Source organism: Ostrea edulis, chromosome 2 (genome assembly GCF_947568905.1).
Source record: "Ostrea edulis chromosome 2, xbOstEdul1.1, whole genome shotgun sequence".
Taxonomy (NCBI): Eukaryota; Metazoa; Mollusca; class Bivalvia; order Ostreida; family Ostreidae; genus Ostrea; species Ostrea edulis.
In genome coordinates this window covers 94,665,988-94,691,369 of record NC_079165.1, presented here as the reverse complement: position 1 = coordinate 94,691,369, position 25,382 = coordinate 94,665,988, and the positions used below count along the sequence as shown (strand labels likewise).

The window sequence follows — 25,382 nt, the reverse complement described above, 5'->3', positions numbered from 1 at the left end:
CAGGTGATCAGGAAAGCTCACTTGAGCTTATGGTTCTGAATCCAGTTGCACAAGAGTTAGTGAAGTTTGACAGTTTAAAACTATATAAATATGAGAGTTAATGACAAGTTAACTGTTAAAGTTAAGTCACGGGTCCTCGGAGATGACCTTAAAAACGGATGTCCCGTGTCACAGTAGGTGTGGCACGCTAAAGAACCCTCACTGCTCAATGGCCACAAGTGCCGAGCAAAGGCCTAAATTTGAAGCCCTTCACCGGTCTTGGTGACGTCTCCATATGAGTGAAAAATTCTCAAGAGAGACATCAAACAAGATACAATCAACCTACAATGAAAATCCATCACAATAAGCCATAAAATCATATTAAACCAGCATCACATTAAGAGGGTTTTACAGCAATTTATTTCATAAACCTGATTTAGAGTACAATTCTATGGCATTTACTTCATACAATCGATTTTGAGTACAGTTCTTCTGTACAGTAAATATTTTATACAATTGATCTAAAGTAAATTTTACTACTGAAGTTAGTGATACATTGATGTGTATATTTATATCAGAGCAAATTACTTCAACAAATAGAATATATTTTGCGATTCAAATAGAAAACGGGTGCTGAATTCCACGATCATGTGTAACACCTTGAAGTATTATCATGGAGTATTTTTATAAAAGGTTTGTTTTTTGGTTTATGCCTCTGAAAAAGTGCATCCACTACATGAAGGGATTACATTGGCTTGCACCTTTTTGGTTGGAGTCATATTATTACAAAAATAGTCAAAAGATTTAAGAAAGTTGGGACTATTTCAGTTAAGATTATTCCACTCACAAAGATAGACAAATGGCTGAAAAAAAGTTATTTCTATCTATCTTGCCTGCTCTGTAGCCCATTAAAAAAACACTATAAACAACCCCAGTTTCTGTAAAGAAATAGACTTCCGTGACATCAATCAAAACAAAATTGTGTGCAAATGGAATTTACGATGATTATGTATTATTTCCACCGTCAAAAGCAGGCATATTTCCCCTATAATTAGTCAAAAATCTATGAAAATAATCTAAGCAATACAAGAATATATACCAATATAAATGTATGATAAATGAATACTAAGAATACAGACACAAGTGTATCGTTGTATGAATCATTAGATGTAAGGAAAATGTATTCACAGTAGATAATCACACTTTACAAAACAAATTGTGTACATCTTTGAAATATCACAAGATTGCTACACGTAGCCATGTCCCCCAGCGCCGCAAAAAAAGTTGAAGCACAAAAGAACTACATATGGTGACTAACAATCCTACAAAATTTGAACAAAATCCGTTGAGCGGTTTCTGAGGAGTTGCATCTACAAAGTGTTCCTATAGTGTAGCACGTACAAATTCAACAAAGTCCCATAACTCCTGTAAAAATTGTCGAATCAAAATGGCAGCGCAATATGATCAACTCCTCATGGTGACTAACAATCCTACAAAATATGGACAAAATCCATTGAGCAGTTTCTGAGGAGTTGCGTCCACAAAGTGAAGATGGACGCACAGACACCAGAATTTCTATGTCCATTTCCGCATTGTGGTGGGGGACAAAAATCACCATGGAAAAATAATTATGTAAATATCATGTATCTGAAGCACTCTGATAAAAGTACACAATTAATCAATATCCATTTGATTTGTTCAGTAATATCTTCCAGCATTTTCTATTGTTTCCAGAAACAAACTTTGAATTCAGGACTGAGACTGAATTACATGGGATCCTTTGATTTTAATCCCCCTTTTCTCTAGATTTTCAACCAAGGTTTTTGAGAGTAAAATTTTGTTCATACATGTTCCAGTCTTGTGGAAGAATACTTTACTTTCATCATCATTATAGTAAAATGATGGACACGCTCCAAGGAACATACCATGCAAGATCACCTGACCTTGGTTGTCAAGGTAACAACATGCTCCACCAGAGGCACCGTACTCCATGTCAATCAACTTGAGGTGATCAAATATATTACTTTCCATGTATATTTTTTCCCCTTCATCTTTAACCTCCTCAGTGATGATTTTTTTCTTCAGATTATCAACACTTAATGATCTGTTCAAGGTTTCTACATATCTCCTAGTTTTATCAGCAGTGGAAATCTTCTCCAGTCTAACATACTCCATATAAAATAAGTCCCCAGACACAGTGGGTGCCCTTGTTGTATTCACTTGTCGAAGTAAATGCTTGTAATCTCGTCTCCCATTTGAATCAAATTGTAAAATTCTGTACTTGTCAGATGATGTGTTAAATGAAAGAGTGACTTGGGACCCTCCTTCTCTTTTAAACTGAAATTGAAAGCTGGAAGACAAAGAATCAGTAGGCCAAACAAAATAGGACAAATCTTGATCTGCTACAGACAATTTCCATGTCCTCGATTCCTGTCCTTCTGCTCTCCATGTGAGTGTTTTCCCATGCTTTGTCACATTCAGATTGTAGTATCTAAACCTTTTCTCCCTATCAGTGCTTTTGATATCCAGTTTCCGTTTCATCAGAATGTTCACTGACCATTTGTCACCACTTTCTCTTTCTAGACGAATGCTTTCTTTTCTTTTTTCTCCGAAATATCTTCCACATTTTCTTTTCCTCTCCTTCCCCTTCTTTTCATTTTCTGAATCCCCCATCACATCCGAATTTTCTATACTGCAGTTTCCTTCTTGAGGTGTGTTACACATTGGTTTTATTTTCACAGTTTTGCAAGAATCATCCACACAATTTTTTTTCTCGTCCTCCTCCAATACAATTTTGACAAGTTCCTCTTTCTCCAAACACAAAAGAAACTCTTCACTATCACACTTAACCTTTCCTTTCATACAACTGTAATGCAGTGAAAGATTCCCCATGCTATCTTTCTGTAGTGTAAATGAAACATCATGCAAATGACATGCTTCACCCAACCTTAGAGAGTACACTTGGGATTTTTTTTCATCAGGTTGGTGTTGTAACTCTTTTATCTTTTCCCAATTTACCTTTCCTTTAACTCCCATGTTCTCTAAATTCTTTCCTTTATCTTCCAGGTTCTCTGATTTCAAATAAAGTACACCATCTGCGATTTCTAATCGTACATATACTTGGTCGCAAACAACAGACAAATATACAGGCCTAGTTTTTTCTACTACAACAAGGGCACAATCCAATTTTTTCAATCTCAAACTGCCTTTTCCATCTTTTCCACCATCAGCAGTTACCTCACAAACAATGCTTGTTTGTTCACGTCTTGATGTAATGATCATCCTGTAGGGCTTGGAAGATCCTGCTGCTGCTGCTGGAATTGGTATCTGTAAGCTTTTTCTCTTTGGCATCCCAGAGTGCCTAAACTCTTTCAAACTATATTCCTGCCAATCATCAATGTTCAAGCTGTCAATCGAGACCAGCAACTTTTTAGAAGTCGACTCCTTCTCAGCTTCTAGTAGTTCTGCCCTCAACTCAGTTCCCTCACATACAAAGAATTGGCTTTTGGCATTTACTGTTATTCGTGTTTTTTTGTCTGCATTGTGATGGTAAAGATCTCCTTCACTGTAGCTCCTTTTTATTAAACACTTTGTTTCATCATCCATTTCATACTTGTGCCTGTAAACACTGCAAGGGACCCTTTTCTTCAAAGACTCGGGGATATGTCTAAGTATTACATCATTGTTTCTTGATATTGCATCCATCAGTGCATGAATATAAAAATTTTCAACAATTTTTTTTTTTTCAACAGTATCAAGAAGTTTTACAAAGTTCTCAATAGTTAAAGTCCTCCTGAAGGGATGAGCTGCAACATACATGTGATCCTTGTCGTTTCTTGTTAAATCAATTGCCATGGGCACTAGTTTTTGGCTGCTGAATAGTTCCTGGTCTTCTTTTAAATTCCCTGATTCAGCAGTTCTAAGCAAAGCAAAATCATGGACATGATCCACCAACAACACTTTGTCCACATAATACCTGCAGCAGTTTTCCCTAAAGTGGTCTGAAATTTAAAATGCACATAGAATATATATTTGACACTGTTGTGCAATCATGTTACAGAAATATGAGGTTTTGTGTTCTAAACTTGAAATGTTGGTAGAATGTCCATATAACAAAGCATTGACTAGATTAAAAATGCTGTATTGCCACACATGGCCAGATTCTCCTTTTACCATGAACATCCTTTGTGTAGTTTGTGTGTATCCTCATCTCATTTGGCTGTAAGTTCACAAGGTCCTCATCCTTAATATTTTCAAGTTTTTCTATTTCTGAAAATACATTCAGGAATGTTAGATGTAGAGGCAATGGTGCCTAAAGTACCTACAGATTCTGAGATTAAATTTCTTAAGCAACCTCAGTTCTATGGGGAGAGGGGGGATGTGTGTACACATTTGGACTTTGTTCAGGTAAAATAATTGTCCCGTTTGAAAGACTAACCAAGAACAAGATGTGTTTGTGAAACACAAATGCCCCCGAAAATGGCCAATTCCGAAGATGGCCAAGGTCACAAGGGCAAATATCTTGGTACCAGTAGAAAGATCTAATATTTACCATTTAGAAGTTATGACCAATGTAAAAAAAAAAATTAAAAGTAGGTCAAATGTCAAGGTCAAAAGGTTTAATACCAATGGAAAGGTCTTGTCACAAGGAATACTCCTGTGAAATATCAAAGCTCTACCACTTATTGTTCAAAAGTTATTAGCAAGGTTAAAGTTTTCAAAAAGTAGGTCAAACTCCAAGGTCAAGGGGTCAAAAATGTTGGTACCCACAGAAAGGTCTTGTCACAAGGAATACTCATGTGAAATATCAAAGCTCTATCACTTATTGTTCAAAAGTTATTAGCAAGGTTAAAGTTTCAGACAGAATTACAGACAGGACAAAAACAATATGCCCCCCCGATCTTCGATCTCGGGGCATAAAAACAAAAATGTTTGTAAAACATGTATGCCCCCATAGTACAAAATTGAAAAGGGTAATACACATGCATCATTTAATTGATAGTAGTGCTAAACCATTTCAAAATATTGAGCAGACAATATCTTCCTATGTCCAGAGTGGATTGACCATGTAACCTAAAAATCAATAGGTGTCATCTACTCCTTATGCTGTACCAGTGTACCAAGTTTGGTGTCATTCAAGCAAATGATTCTTAAAATATAGGAGACAATATATCACTATATCCAGTTTAACCCTTGACCTTTGACCAGGTGACTTCATAATCAATAGGGGACATCTAATCCTTAAGATGTACCAGTGTACCAAGTTTGATGTCTGTCAAGCGAAGGGTTCTCCAGATATTGAACGGACAGTATATTCCTATATCTAGTTTAACCATTGACCTTTGACAATGTGATCTCAAAATCAATAGGGGTCATCTTTTCCTGAAGATGTACCAGTGTACCAAGTTTGATGTCTGTCAAGCAAAGGATTCTCTAGACATTGAATGGACAGTATATTCTTATGTTCTGTTTGACCCTTGACCTTTGACCATGTAACCTCAAATCAATAGCGGTCATCTACTCCTTAGGATGTACCAGTGTGCCAAGTTTGATGCCTGTCAAGCAAAAGGTTCTCTAGAAATTGAGCAGTCAGTACATTCCAATGTCCAGTTGACCCTTGACCTTTTACCATGTGACCTCGAAATCAATAGGGGTCATCTACTCCTTCGGATGTATCAGTGTACCAAGTTTGATGTCTGTCAAGCAAAGGGTTCTCAAGATATTGAGTGGACAGTGTCTTCCTATATCTTGAGTGGATGACCCTTGACCTTTGCATTACAAGCAAGCGAATGGTTCTCAAGATATCCAGTGGATGACATGTGGTCTACCGACCAACAGGTGCAAAGCAATATGACATTCTCCTTTGAAGGGGGGCATAAATATCTATACTTTTCTGTATTATTTCAAAAATATATCTACCAAGTTTTCAAATATGTAAAATGTAATTAATGACCTGTAAGTTATTTAAATGTAACAGCTGAAAATCACCTGACCTTGACTTTTCTCCATATTTGGTAATGATTTCCATATTTGAACAATGGTAAAGAGAAAATAGTACAAGAAGGACAAACTCAAAACAATCTTAAATATATGAAGTAGTGTTGTTTATTATACTCCTCAAAGAAAAGGTAAAAAATAAACCATAAAACATATTTTCAAACAATTTCAACAATGCTGTGAAGTAGTCATGGAGTTCGTGTAATGTATATAATAGTGATGGGCAATCAGTTTAAAATCATAATCGATAATCGTGAGTAGAAAACCGATCGATTCTCGATTAATAATTGTTTTCTATGATATCTAAAAAATATATTTTTCATTCAATATTATTTGTTTAAACCTTCTGCACTACTATGTATTTTACTTTCTCAATATGAATATTGCATAAATGAACGAAAGCAATCATTCTTGCACTATTTTTATCTAACAGCAAACTACAATAAAACTGACACTAACATTGGGACTGAAACAGATATTTAAAAAAAAATTACACATGTGAAACTGTGCTGAACAAAAATACATGCTTTGTTTCATTTAACAGCAAAATTGGCACTGTCTGGAACCGGCATGGTCTTTACTCGCCATTTTGAAATGAACTAAAATATGAACCAACTTTGTCCTCGTTATCCGCCATTTTTATTTCCGGTTTTGACAGCCAGTTTCGATTATAAAATTTTATAATCGATAATTGGAATCGGAAAGGGTAAACCAATCAATTTTCGATAATAATCGATCATCGTCCCACCACTAGTATATAATCATATATTCACATACGGACAGATAGCACTAAATACTGGATCTAACTAGATTGAAACAAAATGGGTCTTAATAGTTGCAAATGACATGCAATGGATTTCAATAGAAATTAAGTTAAAAACACACAGTGGATGTAAACATAACATGATTCTCGAGGAGATTCTAAAATATTTTCATATGTATTGCTGTATAAAACTTTCAACTCGCTGACATGGTTTAAACAAACTTTAATCTACTGATATAATTCATTCAGAGATAAGGTAAAATATTGCAAATTATAAAAAATGATTCGAAATTATATATCTGTTTTCCTGCATTGCAGTACTCATAAAGAAACATACATACCATCTTTCATTTCCACTAGTACTTTAGTTTTCTCCACTTCATTTTTCCCTTCCAATGTGCTGATGTTACATGAATCTGAAATATAGTGTTTATCAATCCGTCAGAATTCTCAACGCAAGAGGACATTTAAAATATTAAGCAGTCATTTTGCCAAAAAGTTGTTTATTTTCATATGCAACAAAAATCAAACCACTATCCCTGATTCCTGCCTACTGTGATATCTGAGGCATGAGTTGGACCAATAAGGTGTGAATTTCTATTTCACTTCTTTTGGAAAATGGTAGCAGATTCAAAACATCAGATTGAGGGATATCCTCAATAGCTTAGAACAGCACGATAGGATGAATACGGTTTATCAAATCAAGCTTGAGATGAAGCTTAGGTCTGGTGCTTATGACAAGATGAAGCTTAGGTCTGGTGCTTATGACGCTTCTTAATTTGATCAGTTTACAACAAGAAAGGAAGAACTTCATTTTAAGTTCTTAATCTTTACATTTGTAATTAATGTCAGAGTTATGTGTAATTGATGCCCCAAAATGATTTTCTTTTCCTAAAATTATTTCTTAATGTATTAGCCCAATCATGAATGAACAGAAATAAGTTCAATCTTTATTCATTTGCCACCATAAGATACAAACAATCAAATGTTTTACATTTATCTTTCCTTGAATTTGACTCTTTTCCTAATATCAGCTTCTGTTCCATATACTTTCCTTATTTTGCACAACTTAATCTGTTGAAATCACCATTCAGCACCAACTCGTCATAATTTAAAATCTTGAGTGCTACATGAATACCTCTCAGAAATTTCTTTTTATACATTATATTAATGATAAATATATTTTGAAAATGACAAAATTCTCACAAATTAACAAAATATTTAAAATTACCGGTACTTGCATATTATGAGGAACCAACAGTATCTTAAAGCTATATATGCCGTAATCTTTGGATATTATCGTTGGAATAAAAACAATGTGTTTTATTTCATTCCATATGTTATACACTTTCTGCAAATTATGCAATTTAACTCAGTCGGATGAAAAAGTAATCAAGCTAATTTCCTATTTAATTATGTATTCTCAGAGTCAGATAGGGAACACCCCATTTCAAAATATTAATGATCGCGTGATGTTGCATGCAAAATTTCACACATAAACAATTACATGCTTCAACTCTGATTCTACGCATAAGTACTCTGAAGTTGATATTAAACAGACAATTGTGCTTTTTAGCATCGAACAAAATACTGTTTAATACGGCACATACAATGTATACCTATTTAAAAATTGATTACATGTCTTGTACTCAATCTACTTTTAAGACTTAAATTCCCCATACCACGTCAAATAACGTTAGAAACATTATTCACGAGTCACAAACGTTATCACACATTCAACGAACCCGATGGCATTTTGATGAATTTTGTAGACCGTATTAGGACTGATTGTTTGAAAGCAAACAACAAAAATTTAGAATTAAAAACAACAACATACGAATCGCAATAATACAAACAAGCCGGTTCCATACAAAACAACACTCGGGAGAGAAAGTGCTTCTAGTTACATACATCGCGAATTAGTCGTAAACTCTCCATAGACATTGCGTAATGACACACAGTCGTTTAGTACATATAATTCCTGTGAGGAATGCCAATAAATGTATTACAGATATGATTTTAAATCGTGTTGCCAACTTTCAATGTATCTATTGTAGGCCATTTCTTTTGTGTGATTTCTGATCATTAATGACGGGTAGAACATATATACAACAAAATGCAAATTTCTGTGTGCGACATATACTGACAGTCACATATTTTTGTTATGTTTTCCTTATAATTTATCTAAACCTAAAAGAATATGATCGATGTTGTCATGATCTAAATAAAATATATAATGCATAATCTAAAGCTATATGACATAAGATTGTATCCCTCCCCTGCAAACTTTTTATACTTATTTACATGACAAAAACCGCTTCGAGGCCCTCTGAATCCATAATAAATGTGCATGTACATGCATATCTCTGTTGTGTCTAATGTTGACAGGTATCATACGTTGACAGATTTGTCACATTTAGGCCCTATCTCTTGGCCTCGGTGTCGTATGTTTGTGTTCTTGTACATTCAGTGTGGATAATGGGTGTTGTAATGTAATTTTCGTTTATCTTAAACACTTTTCTGGTTGGATATGACCTTCACTGATGTTTTGATTAAAATGTCTCGGAATGTACGCGGTAGTTACATGTCATTAACACTCACATCGCATGACTGTATCGTATTGTTAACAACTACCAGGAACTAAAATTTACTAAGGGGGCAAGGAATGCAGAATTTGGGGGTTTTATAATATTCGAATTTCTCAAAATTTGTAACTTGAGCATAGCTAGGTTAGCATTCTCTGAATGAGCGTTAAAATGTAAAAATCATTCTGATCTACATCACTTTGTTCCAACTAGATCTGACGACATAATTTTGTGTTTTTTCATCTATTGTGACATCATGTCAGTGTTCATGTGACGTAGGCTATGGATTTAGTAAGCTCCATAGTAAAGTTAGGATTTTTCTAACTTCAAGCCTGATCCCTAAAGCTTACGGCAATCAATGAAAGTGGGTTTTAGTTATTTGAAGCTTTAATGTTTTAAACTGTTTTTCAAAAACCACCCTGTAATATTTCTTGAAATGGTAATTTAGTAATGTAAATGATGAATGAAACATGTTTGCAGAGATAGGAATTTTAAACACCATTTTCCAATATGCGGTTTTTAAAAGGTTTTTAACCTAAAGGGGGTCATTGGGCTCTCAAATTATCCAATACCCTATCCACTTCTTATGTCAAATGATTGCTGGAGTGTAAAGGTAAAACATATTGAAATTTTACGGATATGCTAGGTTATGATTATAGTCAAAATTTGACTACTATATGTGCATTTTCATCACTTTGAAACCAAGAGCATGGTTCAGTAGATGAAATATTATTGAAAACAGTCAAATACAATACATTTTCTTCAATTCATATAATAGAAACATATTTCTATCGTTTAAATGAAGACTGCCTCAAAATCTATGCATATTAAAACTGCGTGTTTTAAAGTGATGTGTTCTATTTTTAGAAGCGGCTGTACTCTGGGGAAAGGCCGCTAAACATAGTTTTTTCATGAATATCATAAATATAAATCCTTGACAACATGCACGCAAATTTTGATAGAAATCTGTCGGTTTTTCAATATTAAGATGTGGTATGGGGAAATACCTTAATGATATTAAATTTCTATGATAGATCACGATTGGAATCGTGTATGTCCCATGATATACTAATTGCAAGCAGTGGTGACGCACAATTACGAGTTTCTTAACTCAGTCCAATGCCATGCTGAGATGTTCAGCTTAAATGCAACATACCCAAATCAACGAAATCATCAATAAACTCTACAAATTTCTTTGAAAACTCTCTCTTTTCTGCCACTTCATTGTGTCTCCTCTGCTTCAGCTGACAAAACAATTGTGTTTGCTTCTTCTTGATTTTTCTCTCACTTTCCTGTTGTGTCACTCTTTTGGATTCGAAATATTCTTGACAATACGATTGTACTTGATCCCATATACTCGTAGATGATTTGTCTAGTAAAAAAGAAGAGTATCAGTGATATTACTCACCTGAACAAGAGGCCCACATGCCTTATCAGTCACCTGAGTACTAGTGAAAAAGTATCACTACTCCCACAGGCCTTATCAGTCACCTGAGTACTAGTGAAAAAGTATCACTACTCCCACAGGCCTTATCGGTCACCTGAGTACTAGTGAAAAAGTATCACTACTCCCACAGGCCTTATCGGTCACCTGAGTACTAGTGAAAAAGTATCACTACTCCCACAGGCCTTATCGGTCACCTGAGTACTAGTGAAAAAGTATCACTACTCCCACAGGCCTTATCGGTCACCTGAGTACTAGTGAAAAAGTATCACTACTCCCACAGGCCTTATCAGTCACCTGAGTACTAGTGAAAAAGTATCACTACTCCAATAGGCCTTATCGGTCACCTGAGTACTAGTGAAAAAGTATCACACCTCCCAAGGGCTATGAAATCTAGAAAATATTTCCTGTTCAGAATATCTCAGCTAAATTCTGATGTTCAGCAGATGTGTTGCTCTCAAAAGTGCATACACTGATGAAAGGCTTTACATAATATAATAGGTGTATTAACATTAAAAGATGATTAATATGGACCCATCCTAGAGTCAAAACCCTGGGTTGTAAAATTCACCATTTTTTTGTACATCCTTTTCTGCTATTCCTAAATATCATTTAGATTTTGTAAAGTATCAGCAAACTTACACATAAATACTACATGTATATACTAAGTTTGGTCCCACCCTAGGGCCAGAACCCCTACCCCAGGGATTATCAAATTTACAATTTTGGTAAAGGACTACCTGCTCTTTCTAAATATCCATTTAGTTTCAATTTAGTATCTGCAATTACAATAAAGAAGATGCTATCTGAGTGTTTTACACATAAACACTATATAGTAAGTTTGACCCCGGGAATCCTGAAATTTACAATTTTGGTAGAGGCCTTCCTGCTCTACATCACTATGCATTTAGTTTTCTTAAACATGTGTGGTTCTAGAGAAGAAATTATTTGAAAATTTGTTAATTTTTAGCAGTTTTTGCCCCACTCCTAAGGCCCAAGAGGTGCAGGAATTCTGAAATTTAAAGTTTATGTCCCCCTTGTCCAAAAGATGCTTCATACCAAATTTGAAAAGAATTGAAATAGTAGTTATGAAGAAAAAGTTAAAAATTTCTATTGTTTACACATTTAATAACTGACCGTTTTGGCCCCACCCTTATACCAAAACCTGTACCCCTAGGTTCATCAAATTTACGATTTTAGTAAAGGACTATCTGCTCTTTATAAATAAATCCATTTAGTTTCAATCTTGTATCAATAGCACTAAAGAAGATGTTATTTAAGTGTTTAACACATAAACACTATATACCAAGTTTGGTCCCAACCTGGGGTCAGAACCCCTACTCCAGGGATCATGAAATTTATACTTTGGTAGAAATTTCCTTGCTCATCATTACTATATACTCACTTTCTCTGCTAGATGCCCAGAAGTAAAGAAGATTTTTAAAGACATACATTTTACAGTTTTACCCTAATATTAAGGCCCCTTAGGGTGGAGGGTTCATGAAATTCACAATTTCCGGTCTTCTTCACCTACAGATGCTACATATCAAATTTGGTCAAGATTGGCCCAGTAGTTTCTGTGAAGAAGTTGTTAACGGACGAAGCACAACGACGACAGACGCAGACCAATAGCAATAGGTCACCTGAGTGACACAGGTGACCTGAAAATTGTATTTTTTTCCACTTGATTTATATCCAGTGGCTTCATCCTGGTCATGTTACATTCTTAACATAGTGTTCATTTAAAAAAAACTTGCAGGAGTACATGCTTGCATATCAATTCAGCCTTGCAGTTATTTACAAGAAAATTTTCTGTACATAAATCTGATGTCTTCAAGCCTAATTCGGTTACCCTTGATGTAATAAATTAACAAACTTGAAACTAAAATACATTGGATATTTACATAATACAAACCTGAGCACCTCTGCATGTCAAGAAGAAAATTTCTGTACAATCCTATAAATCCCTACTGTGGTCCTACCCTGATCCAAAGGATCATAGTTTCATAATGTACTAGCAGGTTGCAATTTATTTTTGGTATACCACCAGTTCAAACTTAATACCTCTCCATAGAGATCACAAATACTGTATTGTCAATCAGTTGAATACATTGAAAAAATGAAAACAAATTGTGCTGGTCTCAAATATGATCAGTTGCAAAATTAGGCCCCATTAAACAGTACTAAACCGTTATATCTAACCATAGGAACCCAAAAATTTTATGAAAGCAGACTTCTCCATTTACCTTGAGTATTAGAATATATCAGATAATGAAATGTTTCAAATTATGAATGAAAATATTCGGCTATATACTGCAACACGTTGCGTATACGTTTTGGGGTACAAAAATCCTTAGTATATTACGATACCAAAATATACATCAGGTTCGTGTTCTCTATAAAAGATTAAACTGACAAGAAAATATATTCCAAATAAGACTGCAAAATTCAATGGTTTCAATACAGAACGAGAAAGAATTGTTTTAGCACACTAAAATTGATGTCTCCTTTTCCATTTTCCATAGATTTTTAACACTTTTTGGGATCATCTTTAAAGTGGAAAATTAAGACTTACGGTACATTACACCTGTATGTATATGAGCTATAAACAAGGAACAGTGTTGTGAACATATGATAGTAAATCAAACATACCAAATATGAAAAGGACTATGTCAAAAGACAACAAAGTAAAGCTTCGGACAAAAAATGTGCTAAAAAATTCTATTATTTGACCTTTACTTAAGGTCAAGGTCAAAGGTCATCAAAAATGTCACACGACATACTGTCTTATCATGGTATATACCCTCATACCAAATATAAAAGGCCTATGTAATAAGACAGAAAAGTTATGGTCTGGACAACAAAAATACCCCAAAAATTCTATTATTTGACAGTTACATAAAAAGTCAAAGGTCATCAAAAATAGCATATGACAGTTTTATCATGGTATACCTATACCCCACATACCAAATATCAAAGCCCATGTCAAAAGACAAAAAAATTATGATGTTGACAATTTTTTTTATTAATGACCTTTACATAAAGGTCAAGGTCAAAGGTCATCAAAAAATGGTATGCAACACTCTGTCTTATCGTAGTATACCCACATACCAAATATCAAAGGCCTAGCCCAAAAATTCTATTATTTGACATTTACATAAAAGATCAAAGTCAAAGGGCATCAAAAATGATGTGTGACACAGTCTTATCATGTATACTCATATACCAAATATCAAAGGCTATGTCAAAAGACAAAAAAGATGGTCTGAACAACAAAAATGCCCAAAAAATTCTATTAATTGATCACTACATAAAAGGTCAAAGGTCATCGAAAATGGCACGTGACACACTGTCTTATCATGGTATACCCAAATACAAACAAGAGATGTTTGTAAAACACATATGCCCCGATGGTACAAAATTGAAAAGGGTTATTTATACACACACACATCATTTAATTGAGAGTAGTATCATCAATTCAAAATATTGAGCAGACAATATCTTCCTATGTCAAGAGTGGATTGACCATGTGACCTAAAAATCAATAGGGGTCATCAACTCCTGAAGATGTACCAAGGTACCAAGTTTGATGTTTGTCAATCAAAGGGTTCTCAAGATATTGAGCAGACAGTATATTCCAATGTCCAATTTGACCCTTGACCTTTGACAATGTGATCTGAAAATCAATAGGGGTTGTCTTCTCCTGAAGATGTACCAATGTAACAAGTTTTGATGTCTATCGAGCAAAGGGTTCTCAAGATATTGAGCAGACAGTATATTCCTATGTCCAGTTTGACCCTTGACCTTTGACTATGTGACCTCAAAATCAATAGATGTCATCTCCTGATGATGTACCAGTGTACTAAGTTTGATGTCTGTCAAGCAAAGGTTCTCAAGATATTGAACGGAGAGTATATTCCTACGTCCAGTTTGACCCTTGACCTTTGACCATGTGACCTCAAATTCAATTGGGGGTCATCTTCTTCTTAAGATGTACCAGTGTACCAAGTTTGATGTCTGTCAAGCAAAGGATTCTCAAGATATTGAGCGGACAGTATATTCCTATGTTCTGTTTGACCCTTGACCTTTGACCATGTGCCTCAAAATCAATAGGGGTTATCTTCTTCTAAAGATATACCAGTGTACCAAGCTTGATGTCTGTCAAGCAAAGGATTCTCGAGACATTAAGTGGTCAATATATTCCTATGTCCAGTTTGACCCTTGACCTTTGACCATGTGACCTTAAAATCAATAGGGGCCATCTACTCCTTAAGATGTACCAGTGTACCAAATCTGATGTCTGTCAAGCAAAGGGTTCTCCAGATATTGAGCGGACAGTATATTCCTATGTCCAGTGTAGATTGACCCTTGACCTTTTGACCTGAAAAACAATAGGGGTCCTCTTCTTTTCATTACCAACCCACATATGAAATATCATTACGATCAAGTGAATGGTTCTCAAGATATTGAGCGGACAACATGTGGTCTACCGACCGAACGACAGGTGTAAACCAATATGCCCCTCTTCTTTGAAGGGGGGGGGGGGGGGGAGCATAAGATCTAATTTTCATTAGATTGAGCTTTGTTAATCCAGATGCTCATGTTCCAGGCAAAATCATCCTGATAAATGAAGCATCTGGATAACCAAATTGCATCTTAAAAGAAAAATACCAATTCATTGGCACAAACAATTGATTCCAAGAAATATCATTTAAAGAAAAGTTACAGTAGATGAGGCGTTTAATTTAAAAACTGACATCCAGATATTGATTAAATTCATCAAATTTTACTCATCTATAAGATTATAATCAAACATAAAACATACCAACATTTTTCAAATCTTTCCATATTTCATTTACAATTTCCTCAGATGTCATCTCCTTCTCTTCCAAATCTCTGATGTTGTCTGCAATAAAAATATCAGTTTCATTTATCAGTTATATCGCAGCATTCTCCTTCACACACAAGGAAATGAAATACTGATCAAGTGACGTATCTACATATTGTATATCAAACTCTTCCAAATATCTTCAATTTCATATTCTTCTATTGTATTTCTCCTTGATTCAACTGCAGATATACAAATGTACAAGTATTTCTTAATCCATTTAAAAAGGTAAACTCCTTCTCTAGAAGGTGACTGGTGTTTTTTTTCAGTTTCCATGATACTAAAGCAGATGAGAGCCAGACCCCCTCTGGATGGGACAACAGTGGCTGGTGAACTCCTGGCTGAAGATAGCAGCCAATTACTGCTGGGTAGACCAAGACAATGTGGACAAAGTGCCTTGTCCAGTGATTCAACACACATCAAGAGGGAGATTTTTTAGAAAATATTTCATAAGTAAGACTTTAAAACATCATTGTGGTACCACCCTGCTTAGATGGAGATCATAAATATAGGTTAGCTTTTATGTAAATCATGGATAATCTGGTCCAGTAGTTCTTAAGATATTTTAACCACTCCACCCCCAACCCCCCCCCCCTTTTTTAAAAACTTTTTCTTAATATCTCTCATTGGAAGAGATATGGCCCTTCACTTTAATGAAATTGAATCCAATTTACCAAAGGACGTTCCATAACGGTTCTTGAGAAGAAGTTCAAAGTGTGAAAGGTTTACAGATGTATGACAGAAAAGTGTAGACAAGCTAGCAAAGCTCATTAGATGCTGAATAGCATATACTTGAACACCATATTCATTCTTATCTACAATAAACACACTGCATGCAACAATTATTGCCCACACGGAAATTTCATTATCCCACTGGCCAACCCCCAACCCCATGTCCTTAAAAGTATCTATTCAGTAAATCACCTTTTAATCAAAACACACTCGTGTTAATTCTGCAATAAGAGGATTAAAAGTATCTATTCAGTAAATCACCTTTTAATCAAAACACACTCGTGTTAATTCTGCAATAAGAAGAATTAGACCTTTATGCATAAAACAGCATCCGTAGACATGGACAAGTTCTGTCGATACATTATTTGCAGTAAGCGGGGAAAAGGCCTAAAAGCTATCCTGAATCAAAGTCACTGAAGGTCAAGATGTAGGTCGGAAGAAGCATCTCAAGATGCATCGTAAGAATAAGTTTAGTTTTGCGATATGGCGTAAACAATATTCAAAACACTGTCCTTAACCAGTCACTAAATACAAAATGTAGTCATCTGCAGCTTCTGAACCATGAGTTGGTGTGTGATACCAAGTTTGTGTGAATAGACTTAAATGCTGTCCTTAACTAAGTGTCTGCAGACAGACAGACAGACAGACAGACGGTCTGTTAATTACACTCATATCTGTATTTCATCGAACTGTACTTAATTCTTCAAATCAACTACCCAAATCATAAACTGAATACATTACTGTAATTCTTAGATGAAGCTAATATGATCATTGTTGAATATTGATTGATAAAATCTAACTTTTTAATGACAGGTTGAGATTTTGTATAAATAATGGAATTTACATGTATGACATTTTGGCATACAAGTCATGTACCAAATGATAGTATACCATGCAGCAGTATCTTTAAGATACAAGAAATTATGTAAGTGATGATGCACAATGGCTTTTCTTTTTTTTTTTAAACGATTGGCGAGGTGTACCAAGTCAGGTTCATAATTCAGTTTACGGTAAAATTGTATGTGCATTCTTGATTATCAAAAGTTGTAAATACATGTATCATGCTAATTACATCGATCTCCATGTGAGAAGTAGTATGTGAGAAAAAGACAAAAACAAAGCAATAAAAACTAGAACTGTCCTAATGGGACTAATACCCCCTGCAGGCCTAAAAGATGATGGGAAATATTTAATGCAAGCACATTGGATATTTTCACATTATCTACAGGGCAATCAATGTGAATGCAGAAGTGTATATTCTACAGTACAGCAGTACATGAAATATTAAAAATATGCTTAATATAAACAATGAATACTATTTGGCACATTTTAGGCTGTATGATTGCAAATCCCTGGTCAACTCTTCTAGTCTTTAGTTTATATTCACTTTGTTAAAGATCATTATGTTATGCCAACTTTACTTTGTCATTGATTTTGTCAGTAAATAAATGACATTAGCTCAAGTATTGGTAACTATGAATCCCATTGCCAGGGATAGTTGAGATGTGCGTAACTTCTATAACTGTTCAAATATTTCAATGAAAATAGGAGATGCACAACTACATAATATATAGAAGATGTGCATAAAGTTTGAATGAAAAATGTCCAGCGGTATTAGAAATAAACTTCGGACAAATTGCGTCTACGGACAAACGGATGGACAGACGGACAAAGTGATTCCAGTATACCCCCCCCCCAAACTTTGTTTGCGGGGGGGTATAATAATTTTTTAGCACCCAAATTAAGTCAGTCACTCCTGAAAAAGCTAGTTGAAAGTGTCTGTTAATTATGCTATAAATAGAGGTGAAGTCTGCTAAAGTTTGCAACATGTGGCTTGTAGGGCTGCAACGGGTACCCAAAATAACCGAAAACTTCAAGTCGTGTTGTTCGGGTCGGGTTTGGTTTCATTTTTCTGTATTTCGGTTTGCGTTTGGTTTTTAAAATAGAATTATTATTAGAAATCCGTTTAAACGAAATATCATCAAAATCCTCAAAGGTGCATGCATGTCGGTATTTTGATCAATTGTTAAATGATGGCATTGTGGATAAAACTGTAAATAATGACAGTATATGTAAGATATGACAGATGCATTGAAAATACGCCACAGGATCAACATCTTCAATGACAAAACATTGAAAGCATGGATGGAAAGGAGTAGAAGTGACAATGCTGTTTCTAGTACCATGGATGTCGAGTCTAAACCTCAGTCCACGTCCCCAAGTAGTTATTGTGAAAAAATACATTAAAGGTTTTTTATTCTAACTGTATATTAGATTTTTAAAATAGTTATATAGACCCAAACCAAAATACCTGAACCCGAAGTAAAATTTTAGAACCGACCCGACCCGAATTTTTTTGGAACCGTGACAGCCCTAGTGGCTTGGTGGTATTTGATGACACAAGAAAAGATGAAATGTGCCAAATAAGGTCTTTATGTGGTCTCAGTAATGCCAGGACGTGTCATCGTTATGATTTCTTGTTTAACTGTAGTACATATAGCAGCAACATTTTGTTATATTGCCATAAATGTGTAGTATAGGTTTTTATGAGAAACCATGGTAAGTAAAATGGCTGGTTATTTCGCTGCAATTTAGACCAATACCATGCAGAGAAATTCAGCTTAATTACAACATACCCAAAGCACTTGTGATAAACTCCTTAAACAATTCCCTTGAGAACGTTTTCTTTTCATCATCATGTCTCCTCTGACTCAGATGACGGAGTACTGCTTCTTGCACCTTGTTTAACTCCTCCTTTTCTGTCCCTATCTGATCTCTGTCGGAATCGAACATTTTCTCGCAAAACATCAGCAGTAAGTGATTCCATATTTCTGATTTATCTGCAAAAAAAGACAAAAAACAAATCGATGAATAATAGAAATATTAACCCTAAAAAGCTCATAGTTTTCTAACAAAGATTAAAGAATAGCAAAAACTTGCCTTGTAACTTGCTTTAATAGAAATTCATTGATTTCTTCATCTTTTTTTTTTTTATGAATACCAATTTTTGTTGTTTTTTGTGTATGAAATCAAGTGATAATATCAACAAAATAAAAACATCACTCATAAATGAAGAAGCTTCAACTAAATCATGTATTGATGAAACCGTAATTTTTCATATTTCTACAAAATCTGACATCCACAGAAACCAATGGAACCACAGAATACGTTGTGGGGATATCAAACAAGAGGCCTATAGGCCACATCGCTCACTTGAGTCACCTTGGCCATATTCAAAGATTTTCCCATTATATATTCACATGGCCCCAACTTACCCCCGGGGACCATGATTTTTACAAACTTGCGTGAATCTGCACTATGTCAGGAAGCTTTCATGTAAATGTCAACTTTTCTGGCCCTGTGGTTCTTGACAAGAAGATTATTAAAGATTTTTCCTATAACTTTGTACGTAAAACTTTGATCCTCTATCATGGCCCCAGCCTACCGTCGGGGGCTATGATGTTAACAAAATTCAATCTGCACTAATCAGAAAGCTTAATTTCCAGTAAATGTAAATTTCTCTGGCCCAATGGTTCTTGAGAAGAAGATTTTTAGATATTTTCCCCATATACAGTATAATTTGTCTAAACCGGCTGTGTGTGGTTCCAGAGAAATTGGCCAGTTTACACAGAGTCCAGAATGTTGAAAAGTATGAGAGTTGCTTCCCTTGTATTCGCTGTCTATTATGCATATATGTGTAATTATTACTAACGTTTTATTATATCACAAAAGAATACAAAATGTGAAACTATAAATGTCAGTGTTTCATCATGTTCTTTTGAAAAAGTTTCAATTTTTATTAAACGGTATAAAAATCTGGGAATTATTCGTGCACTATTTGTCTACATCATCGGCGTCTTCAAGTGCTACATCATGTGCTTTCGTCAAGTTTGTGTTGTGTTCATCTAAAATTTCTCTTTCCCAGCTTTCGTTGTAAATGTATTTAATGGAAATATCGCTTTTAACTGTATAAATTTGTGAAACGGAAACTAATGTAATGCCGAGTGATCGACAGGATATGGTGAGTTGAGCTAACTTAACTGTATATATCATCACTGTCTGACTTGTCGGAGAGCTCCGAGAAGTCCACCCTGGTTTTGGAAAACATGGTTCGGTTGTTGACGATATTGATTCATTTCAAGAATGTATCGAATTAATCGATTAATTGAACTTTGTCTTTTTGTGTCAGTTCTCGTCTCTGTCGTTATGGGGGAGACTTGCGTACTCGTGCACCATTACCTCGTGCTTGGTGCTGTCATAATTGAAAAGTGCATCCCCAAAACTAAGGTTTTATTTTAAACTGATTACGACTCATCTTTTACTTACCTGAGGCTTCCCTTTGTGTACACAGCATGTGATCAATCGAATATACCGACAGGTTGGTCATCATGGGGTAACTGGTTTAAATACGATAATTATAGAGCTAATTACGCGAGCAGTTGGGACTTCGTGTAAACCGAATACGATTGACATAACAATTAGGTTGGTGTATCATCGAGGGGCCTGTTTCCACAGGATAATTAAAGTTAATTAACAGCAGCCGGGACTGTGTAAGCTGGCCGATATACAGAATACGCAGTATCCGGAGTACAGGGAATTAATAATAAAGGATTTGTTAAAGAAATGTTGGGGACTATATTTTGTGACCGGAATTGACAGAGCGCCGGAGTACTCAGAGGCTGGTTTGGACAAATTATATTGTATTCACATGTAAAACTTTGATCCCCTATTGTAGCCTCACCCTATCCCCAGGGGTCATTGTTTTGACAAACTTGTATCTGCACTATGTCAGGAAGCTTCCATGTAAATTTCAGCTCCTCTGGCCCATTGGTTCTTGAAAAGAAGATTTTTAAATAACCCCTAACCCGTTTTTGCATTTTTGTGATTAATCTCCTTTTTGAAGTGGGCATGGTCCTTTATTGGAATAAATTTGAAAACCCTTCACCCAAAGATGCTTTTTGCTAAGTTTGGTTGAATTGGCCTAGTGGTTCTAGAGAAGAAGTCGAAAATGTGAAAAGTTTACAGACAGACGACGGACAACAGGTGATCAGAAAAGCACACTTGAGCTTTCAGCTCAGATGAGCTAAAAACAATTCATATTTTGAAAATTTAATGCAAATGCATTCATTAACTTCCATGTATGATATGAATACCAGGTATGTGTTGAAATTTATTCAATATTTCTGGAATAATTTTCAGTCATTATAAATTGTTTCATCAATTATAGTGCTGTAGATTTGAAGAAGTCAAAAATATATGGGGAAAAAATAATAAATAAAAAGATTACACACAGAATGAGACATAAATAATCAGAAAAGTCATCAGAGCCTCTTGCTCAGGTGAGATCCAATTACAGTAAAACACATTTATGTTGTATTATTGCAAAGTGATATTTATTTCTCCATGAAAGGAAAATAATGAAAATTTTACTGGATAGAATGATTTCATTTGGTTATTGCAAACTGTTTTTTGCTGGCCCTGGAGGTTCACTATAACCATGTTTTACTGTAATTGCAACAATATATCTCTTTGTTCACATGTGAATTCTCTAAGGAGGTTGGATTAATTTTTCTACCCTGTTCAAATATATGCGCTGGAGCTAACACAGTATTTTCTCCCACACATGTAACAGTCGCCTGGCAGTGGTTCTTCCAATGCAGAATTCCAACAGAATGTCTGGTGAGAGCTCTGATGATTTCAGACTTATTCAATGGTGTCTTATCCAACTCTGCAAAAATTAATATGTTAATTAACATATACATGTTTTCATATATTCAAACAAAATGTATATAGGTTGGTCCAACAACCACATGGCTCATCTAGGCAAGGGTTCTCTATCGATTGGCAAATGCTATTATAAAACTTCCTTATTTCTTTACTAGTGGGCTGTATGATATGTTGCATGGGATAAGTAATATCTGTTAAATATCATATATAAAATAAAATGGTATGAATATAATGACTTGTGATATAGTATATGACACATTATGTTTTATATGATAAATGTAAATCAAACAATACTGTAAACCAATTTTTATTCGAGATGACTTTATTTCGCCATTACCAGTGATAAACTGGTTCGCGTCGACTAATTTTCACAACCAAGATAATCTTGGAGAGACATTACAGAGAAGGTTCTCGCACACATTTCTCAACCTCGCACACATTTCTCAACCTCGCACACATTTCTCAACCTCGCACACATTTCTCGCACACGAATAAAAGTTGGATCACAGTATGATAAATGATACAAAATACAATTGATCATATACTGTATGATATATATCAGTATATTGGGTTAGGATTATATATAGACTATCACATGACTTTTTAAAATAAATCGCATCTTATGTCAGCCAAAGGTCACTTTACATCAGCATGAGAGCCAACAGGCTTATGAAGGATGAGATGCAAGAAATGACATGCTATGATTTTTATATCATGTATGCTTATAGAAAATATAGAATACAACATGTAAAGTATCTTATTTAGTATGCTGTTTGAATTTAAAAATGAAAATCAAATTGTAGAATTTTGAGGTTATAGACTGTGGATATAGGTCTGGATAGCCTGGATAGCTCAGTGGTTAAAAACGCAGGGGTCCTGGGTTTGATTCCTGGTTCAGCCTAAAATTTTCTCCTTCCTATTTCATTTATTTACATTTAAATAAACACATTTATTTATATTACTTTAGCAAGTCTGCCACCCCTGGACTTGCAAGTGAAGGTCTCCTGCCAAGGGTAAAAGAATGATTTTAAGGAAGGAGGAATGTAGTATTTAGGGTTATATGGACAATGAATATCAGCCTGGACAACTCAGTGATTAGAGCACCTGACTAGTAATGCAGGGGTCTCAGGTTCGATTCCCTGTCCAGCTCAAAATTTTCTCCTTCCTATTTCCTTTACTTAATTTACATTGCCCAAAACAAGGATCCATTGATTTCATAAGAAAGTAATACATATTGTAATATTTCCTGCAATCCATTCTTGCCCTTAATTCGAAGAAACAGGTCATATGCCCTTGTGGTTTTGGAAGAATTTAGGAATGCACCAATTGTGACAATTCATGATGATGTGATTTTATTTTCCATCAAATTGAAATCACAATTACACCTATGATGTGATGTATTAAATTGAAAAGGGGTGTATGATAAAGTCAAACATTTCCAGAGAGGGTGTATGCTATTTTTCATTGTATGTGGGTATTACACTTCTTACACTTTCAGCACAAAACGGACTATTTTCTATAAGTGTAGGTATATAAATTAACAATACAATCACACATGTAAGTCTACATGCAGGCAGACCCAAGATGTGTTAGTAAAATCATTTTAATGATGGCTATCCATGCTGCAAATATTGAATTCATTGAACAGTACTGTGTAATTAATACAAGTTGTGTTTGTGATGCCCTTTTTTATTCATTCCGAGTTACAGCTTCTAGAAATGAAAATTTTCTTCAACACCAATGTGGATATTAAGGAATTGAATTATCAAACTATGCAACACCTCGTTGTTTATTAAAAATTGCCATGCGCATCCAGATGCAAACAGTTTGAATTACATTTCTATTCCTGCAATTAAAATTTCGATGTTCTTGCTGAGCACTCAAGAATCAGAAGGTTCAGTATTGAAAAGTTCCGTAGAGATCGTGCTGAAATTGAAAATCAGGAGGAAAAACTCACACTTCTTGATTCTGCTCTATTAAGTGGTTACATACAGCATGGTACAATGTTGATTTCTGACCAGTGTATTTATTTATCATGTTACACGTAAACTGGAATTCCTGGATCGAGCTGCGTGTATAATGACACATATGCAATGTGAAGTAATTTGCACACCTTTTACACTGTGAGGCTAGGTCAGTCACAGATTTTGATAAAAACAGACTCACCCAAGATCAATTCCTGGGAATGAAATAATATTAACACCAACAATTCGCTGACAATATCAACAAATTCAACGTGAACCAAAAATGTTGTCTATGTCAAATGATGACAGAGACACAGATGATTTTGATCCCGAAATGCTTACCAACCCAATGTCTGAACCATGCGTCATATTTTTGTGCACACACGATGGAAGTTAAGAAATTGATGACAGTATTTCAGCAATCAAAGACATTTGAATCATCATGCAAACAAAACAACAACAAAAAAAGATCAATGGTAGTTTTGGGGCAAAATTATTGATTTAGGTTTGTAAATTATCATACAAAAATAAAATTTGAAATAGTTATCCTTGCATATCCTAAACCTTTGAAATGATTCAATTTTGCATTACTGAAAAATCATTATTGTCAATGATAACACTGATTTTTCATAATGTTCCAACTACATGGTTTAAAATTGAGTACCGGGTCAAAGTATACCTTCTACATAAATACAGTTCAACTTCGATATCTGAAACACCGATATCTTGAATATCATGAATATCTCGAATACCATGAATATGTTGAAGTGAAGAAGTCCCAACCACTTATTCTTTAAGTACTTTAACCTTGATACCTTGAATCCTCAGATAGTTTTTTCTCAGTCCCATCAAGTTCGAGATAATAAGGTTTGACTGTATACATGATCTTACAATCATATTCAAAACATATTCTTATCTATACACATCTATCTACATGTGTATATGAATACATTCAGTCACATGATTAAACGATATAAAGCATGGAGGACTTGAACAGACATCGACACAAAAACAAGATGTGTCATGCCAGCATTTTTCCTAGCCAAGGGAGATAATCTACTCCAATCTCTTCACATGTACTAGGTGCTTGGTCTAAATTTGATGGGTTTATATTAAACATGATTATCTTAAGGTTGTGATATTTTACTAGAAACATTAACAAAAAAACTTGGTTAGTTTAATTAATCATATATACTTCCTAGTGATCACAGAATCTGATCTATGTGTTTTATTTCAGTTTTCTGAACAATTTATTTATATATATAAAGATAAGATATACATGTATATATATATATCTCTGTGT

General features: G+C 34.8%; 1 protein-coding gene across 2 annotated transcripts in view; it reads right to left on the bottom strand.

Annotated features, from left to right (window-relative positions):
- Nucleotides 1-384: 384 nt before the first annotated feature.
- The window catches only part of LOC125682555 (uncharacterized), a 59,848-nt gene continuing 34,850 nt past the window's right edge, over nucleotides 385-25,382 (bottom strand). For both annotated transcript variants that reach the window (XM_048923197.2, XM_048923199.2), the window contains 7 exons: nucleotides 21,964-22,116; nucleotides 19,025-19,228; nucleotides 15,594-15,674; nucleotides 10,481-10,696; nucleotides 7,081-7,155; nucleotides 4,153-4,248; nucleotides 385-3,980 (listed from right to left, as the gene is read on the bottom strand). In XM_048923197.2, coding sequence (XP_048779154.2) covers nucleotides 1,729-3,980; nucleotides 4,153-4,248; nucleotides 7,081-7,155; nucleotides 10,481-10,696; nucleotides 15,594-15,674; nucleotides 19,025-19,228; nucleotides 21,964-22,116 — 3,077 coding nt within the window. In that variant the 3' untranslated portion in view covers nucleotides 385-1,728. The remainder of the gene's footprint in view (nucleotides 3,981-4,152; nucleotides 4,249-7,080; nucleotides 7,156-10,480; nucleotides 10,697-15,593; nucleotides 15,675-19,024; nucleotides 19,229-21,963; nucleotides 22,117-25,382) is intronic.